This window comes from Lutra lutra, chromosome 5, assembly GCF_902655055.1.
Source record: "Lutra lutra chromosome 5, mLutLut1.2, whole genome shotgun sequence".
In the NCBI taxonomy this organism is placed as follows: domain Eukaryota; kingdom Metazoa; phylum Chordata; class Mammalia; order Carnivora; family Mustelidae; genus Lutra; species Lutra lutra.
Window position 1 is genome coordinate 103,734,605 of NC_062282.1, and position 21,110 is coordinate 103,755,714.

At 40.3% G+C, this 21,110-nt stretch overlaps 1 protein-coding gene across 2 annotated transcripts in view; it reads left to right on the forward strand.

The window, feature by feature from the left end:
- IQGAP2 (IQ motif containing GTPase activating protein 2) overlaps positions 1-21,110 on the forward strand; it is a 283,046-nt gene that overhangs the window by 139,264 nt on the left and 122,672 nt on the right. For both annotated transcript variants that reach the window (XM_047729600.1, XM_047729599.1), the window contains exons 3-5: positions 1,037-1,193; positions 8,765-8,842; positions 12,612-12,688. In XM_047729600.1, coding sequence (XP_047585556.1) covers positions 1,037-1,193; positions 8,765-8,842; positions 12,612-12,688 — 312 coding nt within the window. The remainder of the gene's footprint in view (positions 1-1,036; positions 1,194-8,764; positions 8,843-12,611; positions 12,689-21,110) is intronic.

Here is a 21,110-nt window from a genome sequence, read left to right on the forward strand (position 1 = left end):
TCACTGCTTGGATCAGGATTGGTTGTTAATATTGCAGAACAGTGTCCTCCCGTGCTGGATGCTGACAGGATGAGCTACAGATGTGTGGCTGACCCTCAGGCAGGGACCGGCCTTAGAGGGGTGGCACTCACACTCATAGTTCATGGTTTGTGGATCCGTGGCTGGGAGGTGAGAGCTCTTTCACTAAACACCAGCACACCTGCCTCTTGGATTTACAGGAGGTAATAGTTACTTGAGAATGGATAGGAACAGCATTATCTCCATAATTCTGGCAAATTCTCAGCACGCGAGTGTGAAATGTGAGCTGGCTCGGTCTCCCCTCCCACTGTGTGTCCTTGAGCCCGCAATGACCTTTGTGCTCTCTTTTCTACAATATTGGCACAGTGTCCTAAGATTTAATCTGATCTTTTTCTGAGTTATTTTTTTCATAACTCAGTAAATACTGCATTTTCCCCTCAAAAGTAAGAATGTTGTAATATGTCTTTGGTATTAAAAAATGGAATGTGTATTATTTGAAGAAAACTTTCTGAATTTTTGATGCTCCTTTTCCACACCTTCTTCTCTTTTCTGGTAGTCATTTCTGGACTGAGGCAACTGCAGATTTTACAGTACCTTGGGCTCTGCTCTCCCCAAGGCATCCACCTCATAAATATCTCCTCCGCTCTGGGTTCATAAACTTGGAATTATTTTTTTCTATAATGTCAGCAGACTAATTCCACCCATACAAAATGGTTTGGCCATTTTCCTCTTTGGCACAAGAGAGAATTGGCAGAGACCCAGACAAAGATGGAGTTGACAGCTCTGGCATGGAAGTGAGTTCAAGGGCTCTGGGCTTTGAGTCTGCCTTCTTCGTCTCGTATTCTGAATTCTTGCCCACCCAGAAAGTCCTCTCTTCCCATCTCAGACAGCTAAAGATGTTTCAGATCCTGCTCCGTTTGTTAATATCTCCAACACACGTAGCAAGATGCTGCGTCTCTTCACCTACATGAAGTCACCCAACTGGAATCACTTAAAGGTTTTTTTCTCATCCTTCTAGGTGGATGGAAGTCTGCTTAGTTGAAGAATTGCCACCAACCACTGAACTGGAAGAAGGGCTCCGAAACGGGGTTTACCTTGCCAAGTTAGCCAAGTTCTTTGCCCCAAAAATGGTATCAGAGAAAAAAATCTATGATGTGGAACAAACGCGTTATAAGGTAACTAAAATCTAATTGGTTTTGGCGTCCATCTAAAAGTAAAAGTTTGGTATTTCATTTCCTTTCCCTGCTTTTACTCTTAGTGTTTCTACAAAGATTTTGTGGAATGGTGGGGAGGGGGTGTCCTTGGTCTTAGAAGCCTGCTAATAGTCATTCCCAAGGCAGCAACAGTTTTAAAAGCAGAATGTTTCTATTTCTGGGCTGAGGCTGAGACACATCTGATTTGTGGGGCTTCCCGGCCCCCTTCCATTATTCCTTCATGGAGGTCATTTTTATTAGCACCAGTAAATGTAAAAGTGAGGGCATTTTACCCTCCTACCCCCTTTCTTTCCACCACCGACGCAGTTTATTACTCCCCTTGTTCTCATCAAGGAGTAAACTACCCAGCTGGGACTTGAACTTGTGGCCCCAAAGAGTTAGGGCCAATGTGATCAAATGAGTAGTAACATTGAATAGTCAGGTAGGAATTCTGTTCCACTGAATGTTTAAAACAAAATAAGACTAATTTTTTTTGTATGAAACTTGTTTTAATTATTTCATGGCTAATTTGGGAGGACACATGGGGAGAAAACAAAACCAAAATAAACAAGTCTTGACTTGACTTTAAAAATGATTATTTTAGACACACATGTCTAAGTAATTACAAATAGAGTGATATATCTAGGATTTGATCCAAAATAATCAGAAGGAGGATGGAGAGAGATTTGAGACTGGTCATGAGTTCGTAATTGTTGAGGTTAGGTGATGGGTACAGAGGAGTTGATTACACTACTTCATCAACTTTATGCTTGACATTTTTCATTAAGAAATGCAGGAGAAAAAGAAAACCACCAACCTAAAAGATGCTCCATTAGATGTGTCTTCAAAAGGGACTTTTTAAGTGTGTGTTATTCTCTCCTGGAGTAAGTGATTCTGAGGCACTTTGGGTCAGGATTTCTAAGGCTTTCATGAAATGTGATTCTTTATAGTCTTAATTTATTGTACAGTTGACCCTTGACCAATGAGCAAAAATTTTTTAAATGTGTATATTTAGAGACACCTGGGTGGCTCAGTTGGTTAAGCATCTGCCTTCAACTCAGGTCATGATCCCAGGGTCCTGGGATCGAGCCCCGCATCAGACTCTCTGCTCAGCGGGGAGACTGCTTCCTCCCCTCTCTCTCTGCCTACCTCTCTGCCTACTTGTGATCTCTGTCAAACAAACAAACAAACAAACAAATAAATAAATAAATAAATAAATCTATCTATCTATCTGTCTTCAAAGAAAAAAAAAAAAGATAACCGAGTAAACGTTTCTGCCTTGGATAATGTTAGGAATGAAAATGTTTGTGTTTGTTAAAGTACTTTTGAGTTGATGAAGTCATGTGTTCCTCCCTAGAGTCTTAGCTCATTATGTAAGCTTTTCATAAGACTTTACTGAATCAGTGATCAAGTCAGGCAAAATTATTTTAACTTTGAAAAATATTTTTTTTAGTACAGAAAAAAAAGTATTTATATCCCCACAACACAAAATAAATGAATCTGTCCACATTTTATAACCCCATTTTTCTTTTTTCATTGCCTCTATAAAGGTTATTACCATGATTTAGCCCTATTTCTAGTAATAACCGTGTAGATTTGATGACAGAGTTCAAGTGTACTTGGGCTAGGCTCCAGCCTGTCCTGAGAGGAGGCTGTGGCTATTTCGTTCTGTCAGTGCCAGAGATGAGAATCAGGCCAACAAGAGCGATGGCGGACGGTGAGCTCCAAGGAGGAGGTGGGCTACCTCTTTTCTCTTCTTGGCACATGGAAGTGGAAGTGCCTCCAGTTCAGCTGTGGACCCCCTCATGGCAAGTCAAACAGGTGCCATTACCTCCTGGCATCAGAGAACCTATTATTTGAATGAATAGCAACTTCTCTTTGGGATGGAGACAAGGGAAATATTTCCAGTTTCTTGTTACAAAATGAAGTACCTGTGGAGCGCAGGCAGGTGATGACATTCCCAAACAAAATACTGGGATGGAAGGTTTGTGTTTGCCACCCCTGCCCATCGGGTCCTGGAAGACGGATATGCAGAAGAAGGGATGGTGCCAGGAGAAGGGCAGAGAGAAGGGAGGTGTAACGGGGGTAAAGGGTGGTGCCAACTGGGATGTGGGAAAAAGTACAGGACCAATGGAAACTACCCCTCTCTTGGTTCGCTGGACTAAAGAAGCCTTTTCCCCTCCTTTATTAAATCTTGGAGAATGCCTAATGTCTTTGAAAGAAAAAAAATTTTCTTGAAAGAAAATTTTTAATGAGTTGCCATGTAATCATAAAATTTTAAGGCCATTTCATTCATTTTACAAAATTGAAAGGAGTCAATTATTAGTGAACAGGAGATGAAGCTTCCTGTTCTTGGCGTCCTTAGGATTAAAGCCCGTCCTCTGGTCCTTTACAAGGAGCATGGAATCGTGGGACTGCTGCAAAGACAATGAGACACAAGGGAGTGCTATTTAACCCAGCCCCAGCCCCTATATATGCCATCTGGCAACCATGAGTTCAGTGAGCATGGGCTCTGACAGCAGGGTCTGCTTAGACTGCAGCCATAAAATATGACCTGCCTGTTAGGCAGCGTGTCTCTGAGGCATGAGTTCTGTCCCTGAACTCTAAAGGCCTCAGTTTGGGCAATAATGGCTCTGAGTTAAGCAGATGGGCGCTTTCAATGCTATTCTCATCCTCTTTGTCTGCCAGCTTAAGTACAGCCCTGGTCCCTTGTTAATTTAAGGTCAGAAAGATGTCCTAGATATTAGAGTTAAACCTTCTAATGACGAATATCCTTTCCCTGGCCACCTCCGCCTCCCACTCCAGGACCCAGTTCCAGGACCTTGTGACCATGCCGTATGAGTTCTGACTACTGATATGGTCCCTCTTGGATACATCATGGTGTACTATAAAGAGTGCCTTGTCCTGAAAGCGGGAACCATGCATTTCATCTTTGCACTATCCTCAGTGAATGGTGAAGTGTGTAGCTCAGGGTAGGTGCTAGGGAAATAGCTGTTGGGTTAAAAAAAAAAAAAAAAAAAAGAATGAATGACAGTGATTTCAAACAAGCCAAAAACTCCATTTTTTCTATGCTTATTTGATATATTTGCCAAATATCAAATTTATTTATCAGCATTTAGAATGCTGATTCTAAAGTCAGCATTCCTCAGATGTTTAAAATGGATGAAGAATTTGAAATCTGTCATCATCCAAGTATGATGCTAAAATGTCCTGCAGGACCACTCGATGGGTGTATGTAAAAATGTGGACCCGTGGGCCCACCCCAGACTACTGAGACAGGTAGAATCTCCTGGCCAGGGACCCAGGAAGCTACCCTCTTAACAATCAGCCCAGGTGATTCTTTTCTCATGTATTACTTGCGTTTGAGATAATCAAACATTATCTAATGGTAGGCAAATAATATAATAAATTTTAATAAAGTTTATAGGGAAAGAAGGTGAAGTTTTACTATGATAGAAATACATAGAGGGTAGAATTCACTTATCCATATAGTGCTTATCAACACATGCCATGTGCCAGTATGCTCAAATGGTAAGCAAGGCAGATATGATTTCATGGCAGTTAGGGTTGGGGAGACAGACTTTAAGTAAATAAACAGTTGTGGGTTTAAACAGCGATGAGTGTATGAAGGAAGATATTAAAGCCAGTGTTACTGACAGATAGCAATGGACAGAAGATGAGCTTTCCTGAGGAAACGTTTACCTTTGAGGCAGGAAGAAGGAGAAAAAGATCATTCATGTGTAGCTTTAAGGGTGGGGAGCAGGGAAGACAGTCTGGAGAAAGGAGAGTGTTTTTGAGAGACTTGAAGAAGAAAAGAGCTTAGACAAACAGAATGGCTGAAAGCCTGTGGTGAGGGACAGTGGTGAAAAATGAGACCAGGATGGAAGATATGTGACTTCATCATAAGTAACGACAAAGGAAGTCATTGAAATGTAAAACAGAGGCATCGTGGCTTTACAAAGATGCTATGTGAAGAATAAATTAGAAGATGAGGGCAGGGGCAGGCCCGTGAGGGGATAACTCAGCACAAGCGACAGGTAACAGTGGCCGGTATAGAGAAGAAGTAAATGGATTCAAGAGAGAAAACAGCCTAGAGAGGGATTAGAAATGGGTGGAGGGCCATGAACCGAAGATGGACAGTGGGGTGTGACCAAGGAGAAAGTGCCAGGTCTAAAGGGGGTGGAGTGGTGAAAAGGCCAAGGCTTCCACGGTGAAGGCTTGGAAGATGAGTGCATGTTCCCAAGGTGATTAAGGTGGGCAAGGGAAAGGGGAGGAGGGAGGACAAAGGGCATTCCTTGAGCTTGATGAGGTTCAAGAACAAAAAACAGTATCTTTCCAGGAAGTACATTGGTAACTGTAGACATAAAATAGATGTTGACTGCTTAGATGAGCCTTAGGTGGGGAGAGCATATACAGCAGTTAGTAGTGTGAGCTGTGGAATCAAAGTACTTCAAAAGCTGGCTTCCTTACTAACTTGGCCTCTGTGAGCCTCAGTTTCCGCACCTATAAAGGGGGGATAATGATAGCAACAACAACAACAATCAGCCTTTGTAGAGCTATTGTGAGGAAAATACGTGATCATCTTTGCAAAGCACTTGGCACAATGTCTGAGGAGGTGAGTGCGCTGTGAAGGTTAGAGGTTTGGTTGTGAGGCTCTGTGAGCCGTAAATTGAGTAGCTTATTTATTTGGACTTGGAATCAGGAGTCCTACAACCTAATCTTGACCTGAGCTTCACCAGTTAAAGCAATTCAAGTATCTTAAATACCTGGACCCTGCCGTCAGTTTCATCCTCTACAGAATAAGCAAATCAGAATAATTATCGTCTTCTAAGCCACCTCATTGTTCCAAAGTGCTTTGATTCTCTTATGTAAGAAGGTATACGAGAAGACTTCAGTAATTCCTCATCTATTCAGTTTAAGCTACAATAACCTTATTTGTTGGTGAAATAGCAGAAGAAAACCAGCATGTACTTTCTAGTCCAATTGCTGGACGAAACTAGGTGGACAGACGTTAACAGCCTTTGCCTAAATAAGATGGTAGACGTGCTGGCTCGTCTAGTATGAATATGTAGGACTGGTGAAAAAACAAATAGACAAGGTGAAAGTGGTTATCATGGACTAAGATTATTTTGGACTAAGATATAAGAATGTTTAGAAAACTATTTTTGTTCTAATTGAAGTAAATTGAAGATGTTAATGGCCATCACACACTGACCTTTCTAAAGTCTAAAGTCAGTCTAAAGTCAGCATTCCTCAGATGTTTAGAATGGATGAAGGATTTGAAATCTGTCATTTCATTTACTGCAGTAATAGGACCAAGATAACCTCCCTTTCCTTCAGTGGCTCTTACATGGAGCCCTAAACCTTTTTCTGACCATAAGGTCCATAAAGTTGCAAGCCTGACCATATAGCGTGTAATAATTATAGTAGCGAATATTTGTTGCCTTCTTAGGTGCCCTTTGCAACTAACTGCTCTATGTGTATTCTCAATTCACCTCCTCAACTCAAAACGGCATACTATATACCCATTTTATGGCAGAAGAACCAAGGTTCAAAGAGATTTGTAATTTTCCTGAGGTTACCTAGCTAATAAGACCACTGAATGAATGGGGGTATCTGTTTCACAATGTGGATTGTTGAAGCCCACCAGACAACGACTGCCTGGAAATCAGCCTTCAAACAAGGGTCAAACAAATTTAGGTTTATTTAACTTGTTGTGGCAAGAAAAAAAAAAAAAGACACATAACTCTGAGACTATGAGCAGGAGAGAATAGGGGCTTAGTGTAGAGTTGGGCTTGTACTGGAGATTCTGGTATGGATTTAGGGGAAGCAAGGACCAGTTAGCTTGGGGAGTTGTCAGGAAGCAGGATCAATTTGGTGTTTCAGTAATTTTTATCTGGGAGGTGAAAAGATAGAAGGGGACTGTCAGCCATCAAAACAGTTGCTCTTCTTAGTTGGAAAAGCGGGACATTTAGTTACTTTGTGGTGCCTAGGGTCCTCTTCTCTGTCTTGATGTGATTGTGGATTGTTCCCATCTTGTGCTTCCATGGTCACAGAGTGGCTGTGTCTGAGAATTATTTGTATTCTGTAAAAGTTGTTGATGCTGAGTCATGCTCAGACAGTACCGCCTGGCTCTTGATTCTCTGTGCCCCCTCCCTCTCTTCCCCTGCCCTTCTTCCCTCTGCTTCCTTCTCCCCCACTCTTTCCTCCCTCTATTGATTTCATAGTAACGTCTGATTTTTTCCATCCAAAGAATAATCCCACCATCATTAGGTCCTATGTTCTGTCCCTGGGGAATGTTAGCCCAAGGAAGATTTTCAGGTTCAGAGAGAACTCATCCTGAATCTCATCTCAGCCCTTCAATACCTCTTTGACCTAGGCACATTAGTTGATCTTTTTGGCCTAGTTTTCTTCACCTCTAAAAAAATGGGAAATGATAATTGCCTTGCAGAGTGTTTTAAAAATCAGAGATAATTTACATACAGCACTTGACATCCTAAGTTCAGCCTGACCACTATTAAAAAGACATAAACATTGGTCTAATGTTAATTTGGTTTAGACTTTTAAAGTATAAGTCGAACAGCCACAAAAATATTTTCTCTTACATAAACTATTTGATTGTAGAAGGTCACAGAAGATGGGAAGAGCCAGGCTTTTTGAACATGATTCTCTACTATTGGATATTATATAATGAAACTTGCTATAATTACTGTTTTTACATATATTAAAATTTTAAACTACATAACATTATGCTAGACTCATTTAACAAATTAAAAATACAAGGTAGCATTAAAGCTCTCAACATTTCAGTACCTGATAAAACTTGATGAGATACAGGAAAGGTTACCACAGTTACAGACTGTTGGGAAAAAATGGCAGCTGAGGAAGGCTGTAAAGAACAGTGGAAGACATAGAAAGCCTGTTGTCATTGTATGTGTAGAAAAAGGTCTTGTAAAACATTTCCACTGAAGGTTTACTTTTTACACAGGCAAAAATTAGGGTTAAATTATAGGAGGAGGAGATACTGAAATTACTCCTGAACCGTGAGATGGGTTTTATTTCCTTTTTTTTTCTATATTTTTCTATGTTTTCCAGGTTTTCAACAGAAATCCTATTCATGACCAGAAAAAAATGTTTTGGCAGATCCAGAAACCGGGAAAAAGACATTTAGTCTTCTAAAAACCCTGTTTTTCTTGAAGTTGCTAGGTTTCTCAGCCACAGTTGCCAAAATCTTGACACCGCGTGTGTGTATGTGCGCGTGCACACACACTTCACATAAAACATCCTTAGGCATGTGCTAGACATTAAATGGTCTTTGAGGTTCTAGTTCAGAATTACCTCAAATATGTGAATGGTGGAAACTGGAATGGTCCATTACAAATAGTGTTGCTGAGATAGTCCAGTCTTCTTTACTGTGTCTCCATTTGTTTTATGATTTAGTAACTCTATTTTAAGAGAAATAAAATTGGAAAACATCCTGCTAATGAAAAAAAGTTGTTACAAGTGACTCACTTTTTGTGTGGTCCCTTCTTCTCCCCCCCCCCCCACTCTAGAAGTCCGGCCTTCATTTTCGACACACGGACAATACGGTCCAGTGGTTAAGAGCAATGGAGTCTATTGGTCTACCCAAGGTAAGCCTGAACTGGGAAGCCAAAAGGGGTCATGCGAACACCTCATTGTGAAAAAAGGTTTGGCATCTTGGGATATGTTAATGTGGCAGATGGCCTTATTGCCTCAGGTGCAACAAATGTGAGGACTCCACAGAAATGTGGCAAGGCCTGTACAAAGTAATATATGGTAGGAACTCAGAATGAAGTATGTACCCAGATGGAGAGCAGGTAGGTTAAAGCATGTATAAATTCAACAAGGCCAGAACAAGCTTTAGCTGGTAAATAATTTAAAATAGCCACCTCCTTTTTCTGTATTACACCACCATATATTGCATCACTGTACATTATAATGACAAAGGTATTTTTACAAAGGATTATTATAGATCATATTATCACTTTGAATGTTAAAAGCTAGAGGGTTATAGTTCTTCCTCTTGAAATAGCTGTCCCAAATAAAACTTGCCAAATATTCGGAGCATGTTATATTGAAAGAGTGGCTACCCTTCAGCCTGAGAGACAAGTAGACAAGTAGAGGAAATGAGGAAGTAATTAACATTTGTTAGAAATTGTAGAGTGATTTCTTCAACTTCTTATTTGGAAATAATTTTAGATTCACAGGAAGTTGCAAAAATAGTGCATCTTTGCGTATTCTTCATTCTGCTTCCCCCAGTGGTGACATCTAGTAACTGTAGTAAAATAATAAATCGACACTGGTGTGTTACTGTTTGGAAGGCTACAGACCTTACTTATATATGCATTGATTTGTGTGTGTATGTGTGTGTGTTTCTGTGTGGTTTTATGCCATGAACGTATGTGACCACCACCACGGTTAAGATACAGATACCACGAAGGAGTAGGCCTTGACGTGGTATCCTTTCCTAGTCCTGTCCCCTGGCAGTCACTGATCTGCTCTCCATCACTCTGGTTTTGTCATCTTGGGAACGTTAAAGAAGTGGAATCCTACAGTAAGGGATCTTTTGAGATTGACTTTCTTCCAGTAAGCATAATACCCTCGAGACCATCCATAGTTCCCTCCTTTCTATTGCTTATTATGTACAGCTATTATGAAGAAATAATGTAGGAGTGGTCCTCCTCAAAGGGAACAAGCTACTGATGGAAGACCTGTGTTGGTGGTGATATTATTAATTCAGGTTTGAATGAACAACCTACCACAACAAAAACAGAGGATTCCTTAATGTAAAATATAAATGCCTATTTTTAATCTATCTGAGCTTATACCTGATTTAGCTCTATTTATTTTATCTCAAAATAGTCCATATTGATTTCTTCTTCCATTTTTAACCAAATTACTTTCCCTTCTCCTAAAATGCCCAGACCATTAAATGCTGTTCCCATCTGGGCACTAGTTCTAGAATTCATATTTCTAGATTGTCATTTAGCAAGTACTAACAGGGTAATAAACAGAGTAATAAGGAAAGAAGAAAATTCAAATAGGATTTTTCTGTATGAGGGAACATACTTTAAATTAGGGTAATTTTGTTACGTTTCATAGATTGGATTTAAACTTTCCCTAATTGCGTGTGTTGGACCAGGGTTTCCTTAATTTTAAGCCAAATAAGTGATCCATGTAGCAGATGCTGTTTTAACACTGATTTTTTTTAAATGATTGATACATTACCTTGCAGGGATGAGAGACCGATAGTGTGCTGAACTGATGGATGTACTTGACCACTACTAATGTCTTCACTTGCTAATATTAAGTGACTCCTCCATGCTCAGCATCATGTTAACACTGGGTAATACAGTGGTGAATAAAATGTTCTGGGCAACTCTGTGAATTGATCCCATCTTACTGCTAAAATAAGATCTACTCATAAAGATTTCCAAAAGAAATGAAACTATTTATATAAATACACATTTCCATATGGAGAGAGATAAAGAAATATAGAAAGTTGTTGAAAGGAAAGGGAGTGGGGAGCTGCAGTGTTCTTCTGCTTCCCCAGTAGACCTGTTCTTCTGAACCGGGAATCCTCTTGGGATGGACGCTGTAACAACAAACGTGTTGAGGGCAAGTTGAAAAGACCCTTAAAGTTTCCTGGGCTGCAGACATTACTTCAAGCTGTCAGGGACTATACATTGTGGCTGAGGAAACTTTGCTGCTTTCTTCTCCTAGCTTTTTTCAATGTCCAATAGAAAATTGTACTTGAGGGGTTCCTGGGTGGCTCAGTTGTTAAGCATCTGCCTTCGGCTCAGGTCATGATCCCAGGGTCCTGGGTTTGAGCCCTGCATCTGGCTCCCTGCTCAGCAGAGAGCCTCCTTCTCCCTCTCCATCTCCTCCTGCTTGTATTCCCTTTCTTGCTTTGTCTCTGTCAAATAAATAAATAAAATCTTTTTAAAAAGAAGGGGGGGGGGACGAGAGAAGAAAATTGTACTTGAGTGTCAAGTGCTACCATATGATAAAGGATATAATTTCAGTTTTTATGTCAACTTTTATAAAATATCTACTAAAAGCCAGCAATGCCAGTATGCTTATCTTTCTCTTAGAAGCTTTAAGCCTAATTATTCATGTTTTGGTGCTTAGGAAGGGAGAGGTTTGCTGCCCTATTCTGAAATGTTTCTTATCAAGCTTTTAGTTTCAGGCTTAAAAGTAGTGTAAGTGTGTATAAAACGCCTCAGTGTTCAACCTTACCAGTTAAGTAATGCCATATATGGGTGTTAATCCAAAAAAATCATCAGGTGTTCAGAAAATGCAGGGATGTTCATTGCAGTGACTTTTATTTAGGACAAATTGGGGGCAAAAAAGTTCAGCCTTGGAGGACTAGCTTAAATTATAGTTCAAAAAGACAAAAGAATCACAAACATCTATTAGAAATAATGTTCTAGGTGTCCCTGGGTTGCTTAGTTAGTTAAGCATCTGCCTTTAGCTCAGATCATGATCCCTGGGTCTTGGGATCAAGTCCCACATTAGGCTCCCGGCTCCCGGGGGGGGGGGGGGGGGTCTGCTTCGCCTTCTCCCTCTGCCTGCTGCTCCCCCTGCTTGTGCTCGCTCTCTTGCTCTCTCTCGCTCTCTCTCTGTGTCAAATAAATAAATAAAAATATCTTTTCTAAAAAAGAAAATGTTCTAACAGAATAATGAAAGGGATGGAAAACAGTCATTCTCTATGGTAGTATAGTAATACCGTGCTATAATATTACTGAGGCTATCATATTAAAAGTTTTGTTCTCACGTACAGACATAAACATAAAAAGTCAGAGACACATACTGAAAAAAGTCTAGAAAAAAATAAACCAAAATGCTAACGGTTAACTATCTAGAAAGTGAGATTATAGGTAATGTTTCTCTCATGCTTCATTTACTTTTCAGATTTTATTTGGTAAAATGTGGTTCCTTCCAGCAGAAAAGAACATCAGTGTGTGTTGTGTGTGTGCATACCTGTTCACACAAGTGTGAGGCTAGGTGTTTAACATTATAATAAAACACTGTACACTGGACTCCCTTCTCAGGGTACATGTTACAGGAATGAACCTGCAGAGCCTGACCGGGCTTACCACGTGTGGAGTGAAACTGCCACCTAGCCCTGTGGGAGCAGTCTTCTTGCAGTGGCCACCTGGGAGTCCCCTGCTCTCCCAAGCCCACTAGGGGGCATTCTGTCAGGGGACCAGGTATACCAGTGGGTCTGCCTGTAGAGTGAAGGGGAGCAACGACGGAGGGGTTCCTCTGCATTTAAATAAATACAGCAGAGACAATCCAAGTAGCATCTTTGAGGAGATTTAAAGTAACTATGCAAGGCAAAACATAATAAAACACATTGTTTCTTTTGTTTTCCAGATATTTTATCCAGAAACAACAGATGTCTATGACCGGAAAAACATACCCAGAATGATATACTGCATTCACGCATTGAGGTGGGGAGAAAGATACAACTAAGAGTGGAGGAAGTAGATTTAAATGAAACTGTAGTTTCTATTTTAGAAAAGGGCTCTTAAGTTACTTAAATAATCTGAAGAACTTTTTATTGGATGGAGCTGTTTTGAATTTGGCATAGATTTTTTAAATTGTCACGTAAGTACAATCCTTGAACTGGAAAAATATTTTTTCTGATTTCTTAAATCTAATTCAAAACAGAATACCAGAAAATGAATGAAAGACCTGTATGTATAATGAGAAGATATAAGTTGAAACTTCTAGGGATCTCCTATATGTTGCCATATTCTTGAATTGTGATCTAGTTTCCCAGTATAGCCAAAATACATCAAATGAGCAGCTATAATGGTCATTATAATTTTGATATTCTTAAATTATCCTTTTGCTTCAATTCTCATTATAGACTAATGAAGTCCAATATAAGGTTAGTTTCTTTTGACCTTTCTTTGCTCAATAGAACTTGCACCATAAGGGTAAAGAAGCAGCATCAAGAGTTGCTTTGAGTAAATAAAATCAAGATTTTTTTTTTTTTAGAGGAGAAAGGGCAGAGTGAAAGAGAGAGAGTGAGAGAGGGAATCTTAAGCAGGCTCCATGCCCAGGGTGGAGCCAGACTGAGGGCTGAGTCTCATAACCGTGAGATCATGACCTCAACCGAAATCAAGAGTCAGACTCTTAGCCAACTGAGCCACCCAGGTGCCCTAAGATATTGTTGTTCATTAATTTAAAGCAATTGTTTGATAACTGAATTTTTGAAAACACTTAAATTGTGCTAGTTCATAGATCATTTTTTATCTTAGTGGACTGGAAGAAACACTATTTTTAGATGGTAACAAAGATGATTCTGAAAATCCAGTTTATGGCTGTCATCCTGCATTCACGCAGGTAATGGCTGGAAGTCTTCATGTCTAATTAAATTTTAAGTTTCTTCTGGAGCATCTGCCTTGTGTTTATATCACTAGAAGTCATTTTCCTGGCAGAGTCTTCTGCATAGAGGTTTATATTAACTTCTTTCTGGCTCTTTTCCCCTCCAGAGGAAAAGGTTTCTACAATAATTCATTGCACTGCTGGCCTACTAGAAAAGAATTTTGATTATGTCATATAATTTGACTTTCCCCCCTGATCAGTACTTAGGAGATTTCTTTGGAAGATGACAGTTGTTTGAAATACAGACCAAATGTAGGTGCCTTTCTCTTTATTCTAGTAATTTAGAGTGGGCAGGATCACTTCTGTACCAGCCTCCTTATGTGTGGCTAGTATATCATTACGCCAGCAGTGTTTCTGAAAGCTTTCTATGCAAAAGTGCTTGTCTTGGGGAATATTTTCATATGTGTTGCCCAACATTCCTTGTCAAATATTTTTCAGAGCTTAAAATGATCACTTAACACTGCACTTAGTACCATTTTGTGACCTGCTAAGCCAGCTACAATTAACATTAACAATGTTAATGCCATCATCATATCCACGCATCATAGTGCTAATCTCCAAATCTGTGGCATGCTCTTGGAGTATCTTGGACAAGCTTAAATTGATTTCCCGACAGGACACCTGGGATGTTAATGTTAAGCTGCTTATAAAGAAATGGTGTGCTAAGTTCCTTTCCAGTGATGTCACTGTTCTTCCTCTGAAATTATATAGAACTGCACTGAGGCTTACAAATGGGTTTGTGATCATATCAACAATGGCTTCAGCAGTTTGGTAAATGAAAAAAAGGCAACTTCTTATTCTTGCCACTTGTATGCGAATGTTGGTGTGATATTTTTTAGGACTGTTTTTCTCAGTCATGCAATTACTCATGGAAGTCTCCATTACTGTTGATCATTCTTGAGCAAATTTCTCTTGAGCCTGTCCCACACCAGATCTGATCTTAGGTAGGACCTTTTCCGTTTACTTAATAAACAGCGTTCCCTGGGACAATCTCCTTCGCTCTTCTCTGTCCTAAACTTACATACAACTGCTTCTTGGTAAAGAACTAAGAAGTCTCATGTATATCTAAAATTTTTTTTTATCAAGACTTTTCACTCAATGGTTTAGGATACAGTCACTCAAATGAAGCCGATATTCTGCTCTGTTGGCCAAGACATATTTGGGAGTTGGGTAGCAGAGCCCTTTACTACGTACAGTGGGTTGGCTCTCCCTGGATAATTAGAGGTGATGCTGGAAATGAACACATATGTGCCTGGCCATTATATCCTGGCTGGGGATACAGCAACATTGCTGGTGTAGAAAGTCATCATTACTGGACAGGGAATTGGGCAGGTCAAAGTTTCTGAGTATAGATCAGGAGCCAGGTGGAAAGATATCCCAGGTACCCAGGCACTACCTTCCGGCTACCCCAGCCCATGGGCCTGCTGGGATCTGTATTGTTAGATCTCAGCCAGCCAATTTGTCTTGCATCCCCTGTCTTTTTGATTTGGGCTTGACAACCTCATTAATATCCTCTGGGGTTGTGCCCTTGCTTCCTGTTTGTATCTGCTTTCCACTTTTCCTGCCTGGCCCTCACCTTTTCACTCTTGTTTCTGACCCTGGTCTTGTTGCCTGCCACTCATTGCCCCCTTTGTCTGAAGCTGGATGTTCTCAGTGAAATGCCGCCAGGGATGGTTAGCACGGCAGCCCCGGGGGAAATCCTCACACTTGACTTCACGCAGAAAGACTCACTTCAGTGAGAGGTGACCTCATTCTTTTTCAAAGAAATGTTTATCTTTTTTTTATGTAAAATAAAAAACTTAAATTCTCATTGTGGGAAAAATTGGAAAAGTCAGAAAAGAAAATCAAAGGAAAAGCTAGCTAAAGTACCTATTATTGCAATACTGATGTGACTGTTTTGGTGCATTTCCACTTAAAATGTGTACATGGCTTGTTTTCTTTTTGTGGTTTCATTTGGAATGTACAAAAGTCTGCAACAAAAAGAAATCGGTTCAAGAAGTAAGAGCCTTGCTAACAAGTTACTGCTAATGATTTTTTAGCTGGGCATCTATGCATGGAGGAGAACACTTTTGACATGTTGTTTGTTCCTCAATTTGTGAAACACTGTTAAATATTTAAACATTGGTTATAAATCGGAATTGAAAAATTTTAGTGAAACTGATATTTGAACACATCAGATACTGTAAAGGACAAAGGAAATACCCAGATGTATCATTACAAACTTAATACACTTAAACCCATTCTGGAAGAACTTCACTGCAAGTTTCACTCACGTAATTATTGATGCACTAATTTTGACTCATCCCAGGACTAGAATGTATTGAACGTTAGCCAGAGTTTACATGATCCTCAGGACACCAGAAACAAAAGAACACCTCCACACCTGCCTGGGTTGTAGACCTGGTTTCTAACCGTTCAGTTGTCAGGGGGCTCATGGTCCTAGTTCGGTTTCTTCCCCCAAGGGCAGTCAGGCCCTGACTACCAGGCATCAGTCAGACCTTTATAATTTTCAGTAAATGGCTTCCAGGTAGGTTTTTATTTTCATTCTGGTCCCCACACCTAGCCCACCCCACATCCCCCAGAAATGATTTACCACCTGCGTCTCACTCAGCCAGTGTTACATAACCCATTGTCCTGTCATAATGATGTATTGGCCTGATCTGTTAACATTATTAAAAGCTCCTATATGCCTTTTGAATATTTTCTTGAAATTAGTTGGGCATTCTAGAGGTTTCTCACCCACAAAATGAAGGATTGACTACCTAATGGTCTTTAGTAGATGGTTGATTTGGCTGATTTATCATCTCAGACTATGTTTCTGGATCCTCTGTCTGTTGATGATGATGTGACTCTCAGGGCCAGACCCCCTTCTCACCTGGGTGTTTCGGTCACAAACTTTGTGTTCTTCAGGACTTTCTTATCTTGGGTCACTTCCTTGGTTTTACATGACACTCTGGCTTAGAGTTCCTGGTTTTTATTCTCATGGTATAAGTATAATATAAATTGTATAAACATATATTTGTTCCATAGATAGACACTGAAAAAACAAAGCTCCTGTGTTTTAATAACACATCCCATCTTGTTAAAATCAGTACAAGAAATTATCTGTGTCTTACTTGATCAATTCGTATTACAATTTCCTTCCTGTACACTTTGTACCACTCTCTTTTGATGAGGGCTATGAACTCCTGGCCTTTCACCGACTTAACCAGGGTTAGAAACTTCTGTTCCGATGGATCAGATTGATTTTCTTTGGTTAGTGGGAGCTCTATGGGGCCAGTGCCTTCGTCCTTGTAGCACTGTCCCTGACATTATTGGAAATATCCTCGCTTTGTGGTCACAACAGAATGTTCCAGTCCTATCGTAATTATTTCTGCATTGAGAAATCAACTCCCCTCCAAGGAATCCTTTACAAGTCATATGTTCATAATGATTTTTCCTCATTTGATAGATGAGGGGTCTGGATTCTGCTTTTCTTTCCATGCAAAGTTTCTTGAACCATTAAGACAACGCCAAGCTGAAGATGAGCCTGCCTCCCCTCTGGGTCGTGGCTGGTGCTCCCGCAGCAGATCCTGTCATGACCGCCCCAGCAGCTGTGTTTTCAGATGCAGTGATGATGCTGAAACAGCACACATTTGGGGCATGCATTTGTGATAATGGCTCTGGTGACCCCGCTCCCAGTTAACCGGTTGTCCTGCCAAATGCACTGATTGCTTCGAGAAGAAGCACACCTGCCATCAGGTGGCTGCCTTGCAGCCTATGCATATAATATGTGTATTTATTATATACATAATATATATTACATATTGTACATGTAATACAGATTATGTATCTAGCCCTCAGGCTTTCATGCAGATCTCTCTTTGGCTTATACTTTGTGCCCTAAGGGCCTTTTGCCTTTTCAAAAACCAGTTGATGACTTATACCAGACTGATGGCATACTGATACCAGTATGATGAACATACTTGCATTTATAAAGAAGCTTCCTAGAAATAGTTTCTTAACCCAAAGTGCAGGTTCTCCTTTCATGTTCTCAGGAGGGATATGTGGAGATGGCAATATTTGGGATTAAGATGAGAAGGACAATGAAACCTTATGTAGCTTTCAAATCACTCCTTGTTCACAATTCTCCCCACACTCTAGACCATATTCTCTCCTCCTCCTCCTATCCCAAAATAGTACCGGGACTCCATCTTTTTGTCCTACTAAATTCTAAGCTCTCTGAGATCGTGACCTGTGACTTGTCACCTAACACAGCACATACATATCACTGATGCCAAATTAAGTCTCTGAAGTTCATATTTTTAAATTTTTAGCTGCGTTAACTGAACTAATTTCCCTGTGGAAAGGGTACCTCAGGATTCTTTTTATTTTTGATTGACTCTTAGGTGAAAAACACTAGATTTTGACATGATACTGGCAGGGGCATATGTGATTAAGATGGAAAAATAATTTGGTTCTCTAGATAAAACCACTTAAACATGGAGTCAGGGAAAATAGTAAAAGGTTCTTAGTGTTGAAAATCGGGAAACTGCTGTGCTAAGTTCTTAATAAGTTGTTAATTATTATTGGTTATTAATAAAGGACACACTTATTTAACAAGGATCATAGTAATAATAAAAACAAACAAGTATATGCCAGGCACTGTTCAGAGTTCATTTTACAGATGGCATCTCATTTAATCCTCACGTGTACTTATATCATACATACTGTTAATAATCCCATTTTAATATGAAAGAAACTGAGGTACAGAGAAACTGAGGTCACACAACTAGTATATGGCAGAGTTGGGATTCAAAACTTGGCAGTGTGATACCAGGTCCTGGGCCGTGACTGGCTTAGTCGTTGGCCTCGGAAGGGAGTCACATGTTTCCATCCTACTAAGAAAACTCTAAAGACAGTGTCCAACTTGAACCTGAGAGGCACAGGCCTCTCAGTGGTTAATTTTAGGAAGTTTTAAAATGAGAAATCACAGAACCTCAGAACTGGAAAGACTTTGAGAAGTTACTTTTGTCCAGGTCTTCATTTCAGACATGAGGGGACTGAAAGCAATGGATTATGACTTGTGCAGAGTTACACAACTAGATGGAGCCAGCCTTGCAGCGATGATCTGGGTCTCGGGATACTGGTCCCATGGTCTTTCTGGTTAGCCCCAAGGCTTTGATTCATAAGCACTCATCACACATGCTGCACCATAAAGTAAACCGCCTAGGATTTGATCCAGAAAAGCTGAAATAAATTCAGCTCCAGCCTTGTGAGTTTGCATTCCATTACTATAGCACCTTTTAATGTGTATATTGAAAGTAGTGGGAAAAGTCCCTATAGTATTTTTTTTTATTACTTCTTCCGGTGCTTGAACTGATATTATTTGTATAAATGGGAGCACATGGGCTGGAGAGGCTTTAGCTATCTCAGGGCAACCTCTCTGTAACTGGCCTCTAAGTAAGAGTGTGCTGTCCCTTTGGTGCGATGATAAGAGCCTCCCTATTTCCCACCAAGAGCTTTCTTCTTTGGGGGAAGCTAAGCGATGATTTCGTTAATTTCCTTGGCTTCCTTGGGAATCCTCTTAGCCCTTTGTATTGGCTCTTAGGCACGTAAGGTACTTAAAAAGTTGTGTTGAAGAGCTCCAAGAATTGGTATCTTTTATATTGGACAGGCTTTTTATTTTTTTAAGATCAAGACTATGGATTTGCTGTAGACTTCAGGTAGTAAATGGGCCTCATTTGAATTTAAATGCTTGTGAAGTAGTGGGCTGCTATGTCTGATTCTTTCTCTCCTGGGAATAGTGGATATGTGCATAGGAAACTGCCCTTTTGAGTAATCTGCTTGGAAGTGCTTCTCACGCAAAAATTTGTTATAAAACTCCCACACAGTGAAAAGTGGCGTTTTTAAAAACAGCTAATAATTTAAACTTCAAGAATGGAGGCAATAAACGTTGAAAACTGAAGCCAGATTAAAAATATACATTCGTGGGGCTCCTGGGTGGCTCAGTGGGTTGGGCCGCTGCCTTTGGCTCAGGTCATGATCCCAGGTCCTGGGTTTGAGCCCCACATAGGGCTTTCTGCTCAGCAGGGAGCCTGCTTCCTCCTCTCTCTCTGCCTGCCTCTATGCTTGCTTGTGATTTCTCTCTGTCAAATAAATAAATAAAATCTTTAAAAATATATATATATATACACATTCGCATTTAAACATTTTGGGTGGAAGTATGTATACACAGATGAGATTTCTAACTGATCCATACCAATTCCAGAAAATCTCTTATTTAAAATCACTTTAAAAGCCAAGATCGTTTGATCCAAAAGGTAACTTCTCAGCACCACCTTGTGGTAACTTTTAGTTAAAGCAGAATGTTGGCTTCATTGTAGGATTTATATTAGTATTACAGAGTACAATGGAGAAGTAGAAAGGATAATTAGAAATAGTCACCTAATTTCTTCAGTACCACAGGGGAAAATTAGCACTTTAGTATAATATAGTTCCTAGTACCAACAAACCTGTATTTTGTGGAAACCTAAAGACTTTTATTTTAGCAACAGCGTGGCAGAGAAAAATATTTTTTTATGTAGTAGCTATTCCATGCATAGTAATTAAATGAATGGATAGAGGAAATAATGTGAAAACAGTTAACATGAAATTACTGAAGTAGTAATTAAAAAAAAATCATTTGCAGTAAGCAAGGATGCCATCCACTGACCACATAGATGAGATGGGATCGACTGAGAAACAAGTCAGAAGACCACAGCCCAGAATTCACAGGCTGCAGCAGAGAAAGGAGCTGCCTTGGGGCTTGCTACGAGCAAGCCGGAAATAAAGAGATCCCAAAGCCAGCCTGAACCCGGAAGCCCTGATGTGAGAGGGCAAGACATGGGGCACCCTCGTGGCATCGGCCCCACGTTCCCCTATGGTCTCTCTAAGAATGGCTCCTCTCATGGGAACCTGGGGTCAACAATGTCAAAAAGCAAGTCCCAAGCCCCAAGCAGAGCCCCAGATCAGGAAATGCCAGGCATTTGAGGGAAATCAACCCTCTGAAAGTGGCCTTAGATTCAACAAGAAGAAGTGACAGCCAAGGAATAAAGGAGAATATTAAGATAGGTGATATCGGTAATTTATTCAATCATCTACTTAACAAGTACTTGTTGAACACTTCAGTTTACAACAAAAACAAAGATAAAATTAAAAAAGAGGAAAATTGGAGGGGCCACCTGGCTGGCTCTGTCAGTAGATTGTGCCACTCTTGATCTCAGGGTTGTGAGTTCGAGCCCCACAATAGGTGAGGAGATTACTTAAAAATCTTTTGAAAAATGGGGCACCTAGGTGGCTCAGTCAGTTAAGTGTTTGCCTTTGGCTCAGGTCATGATCTCAGGGTCCTGGGATTGAGCCCCATGTCCACCTTCCATCCAGCTTCCTGCTCAGCGGGGAGTCTGCTTCTCCCTCTCCCTCTGCCCCTTCTCCCCCCACAACCCTGCTCTGCTCACTGTC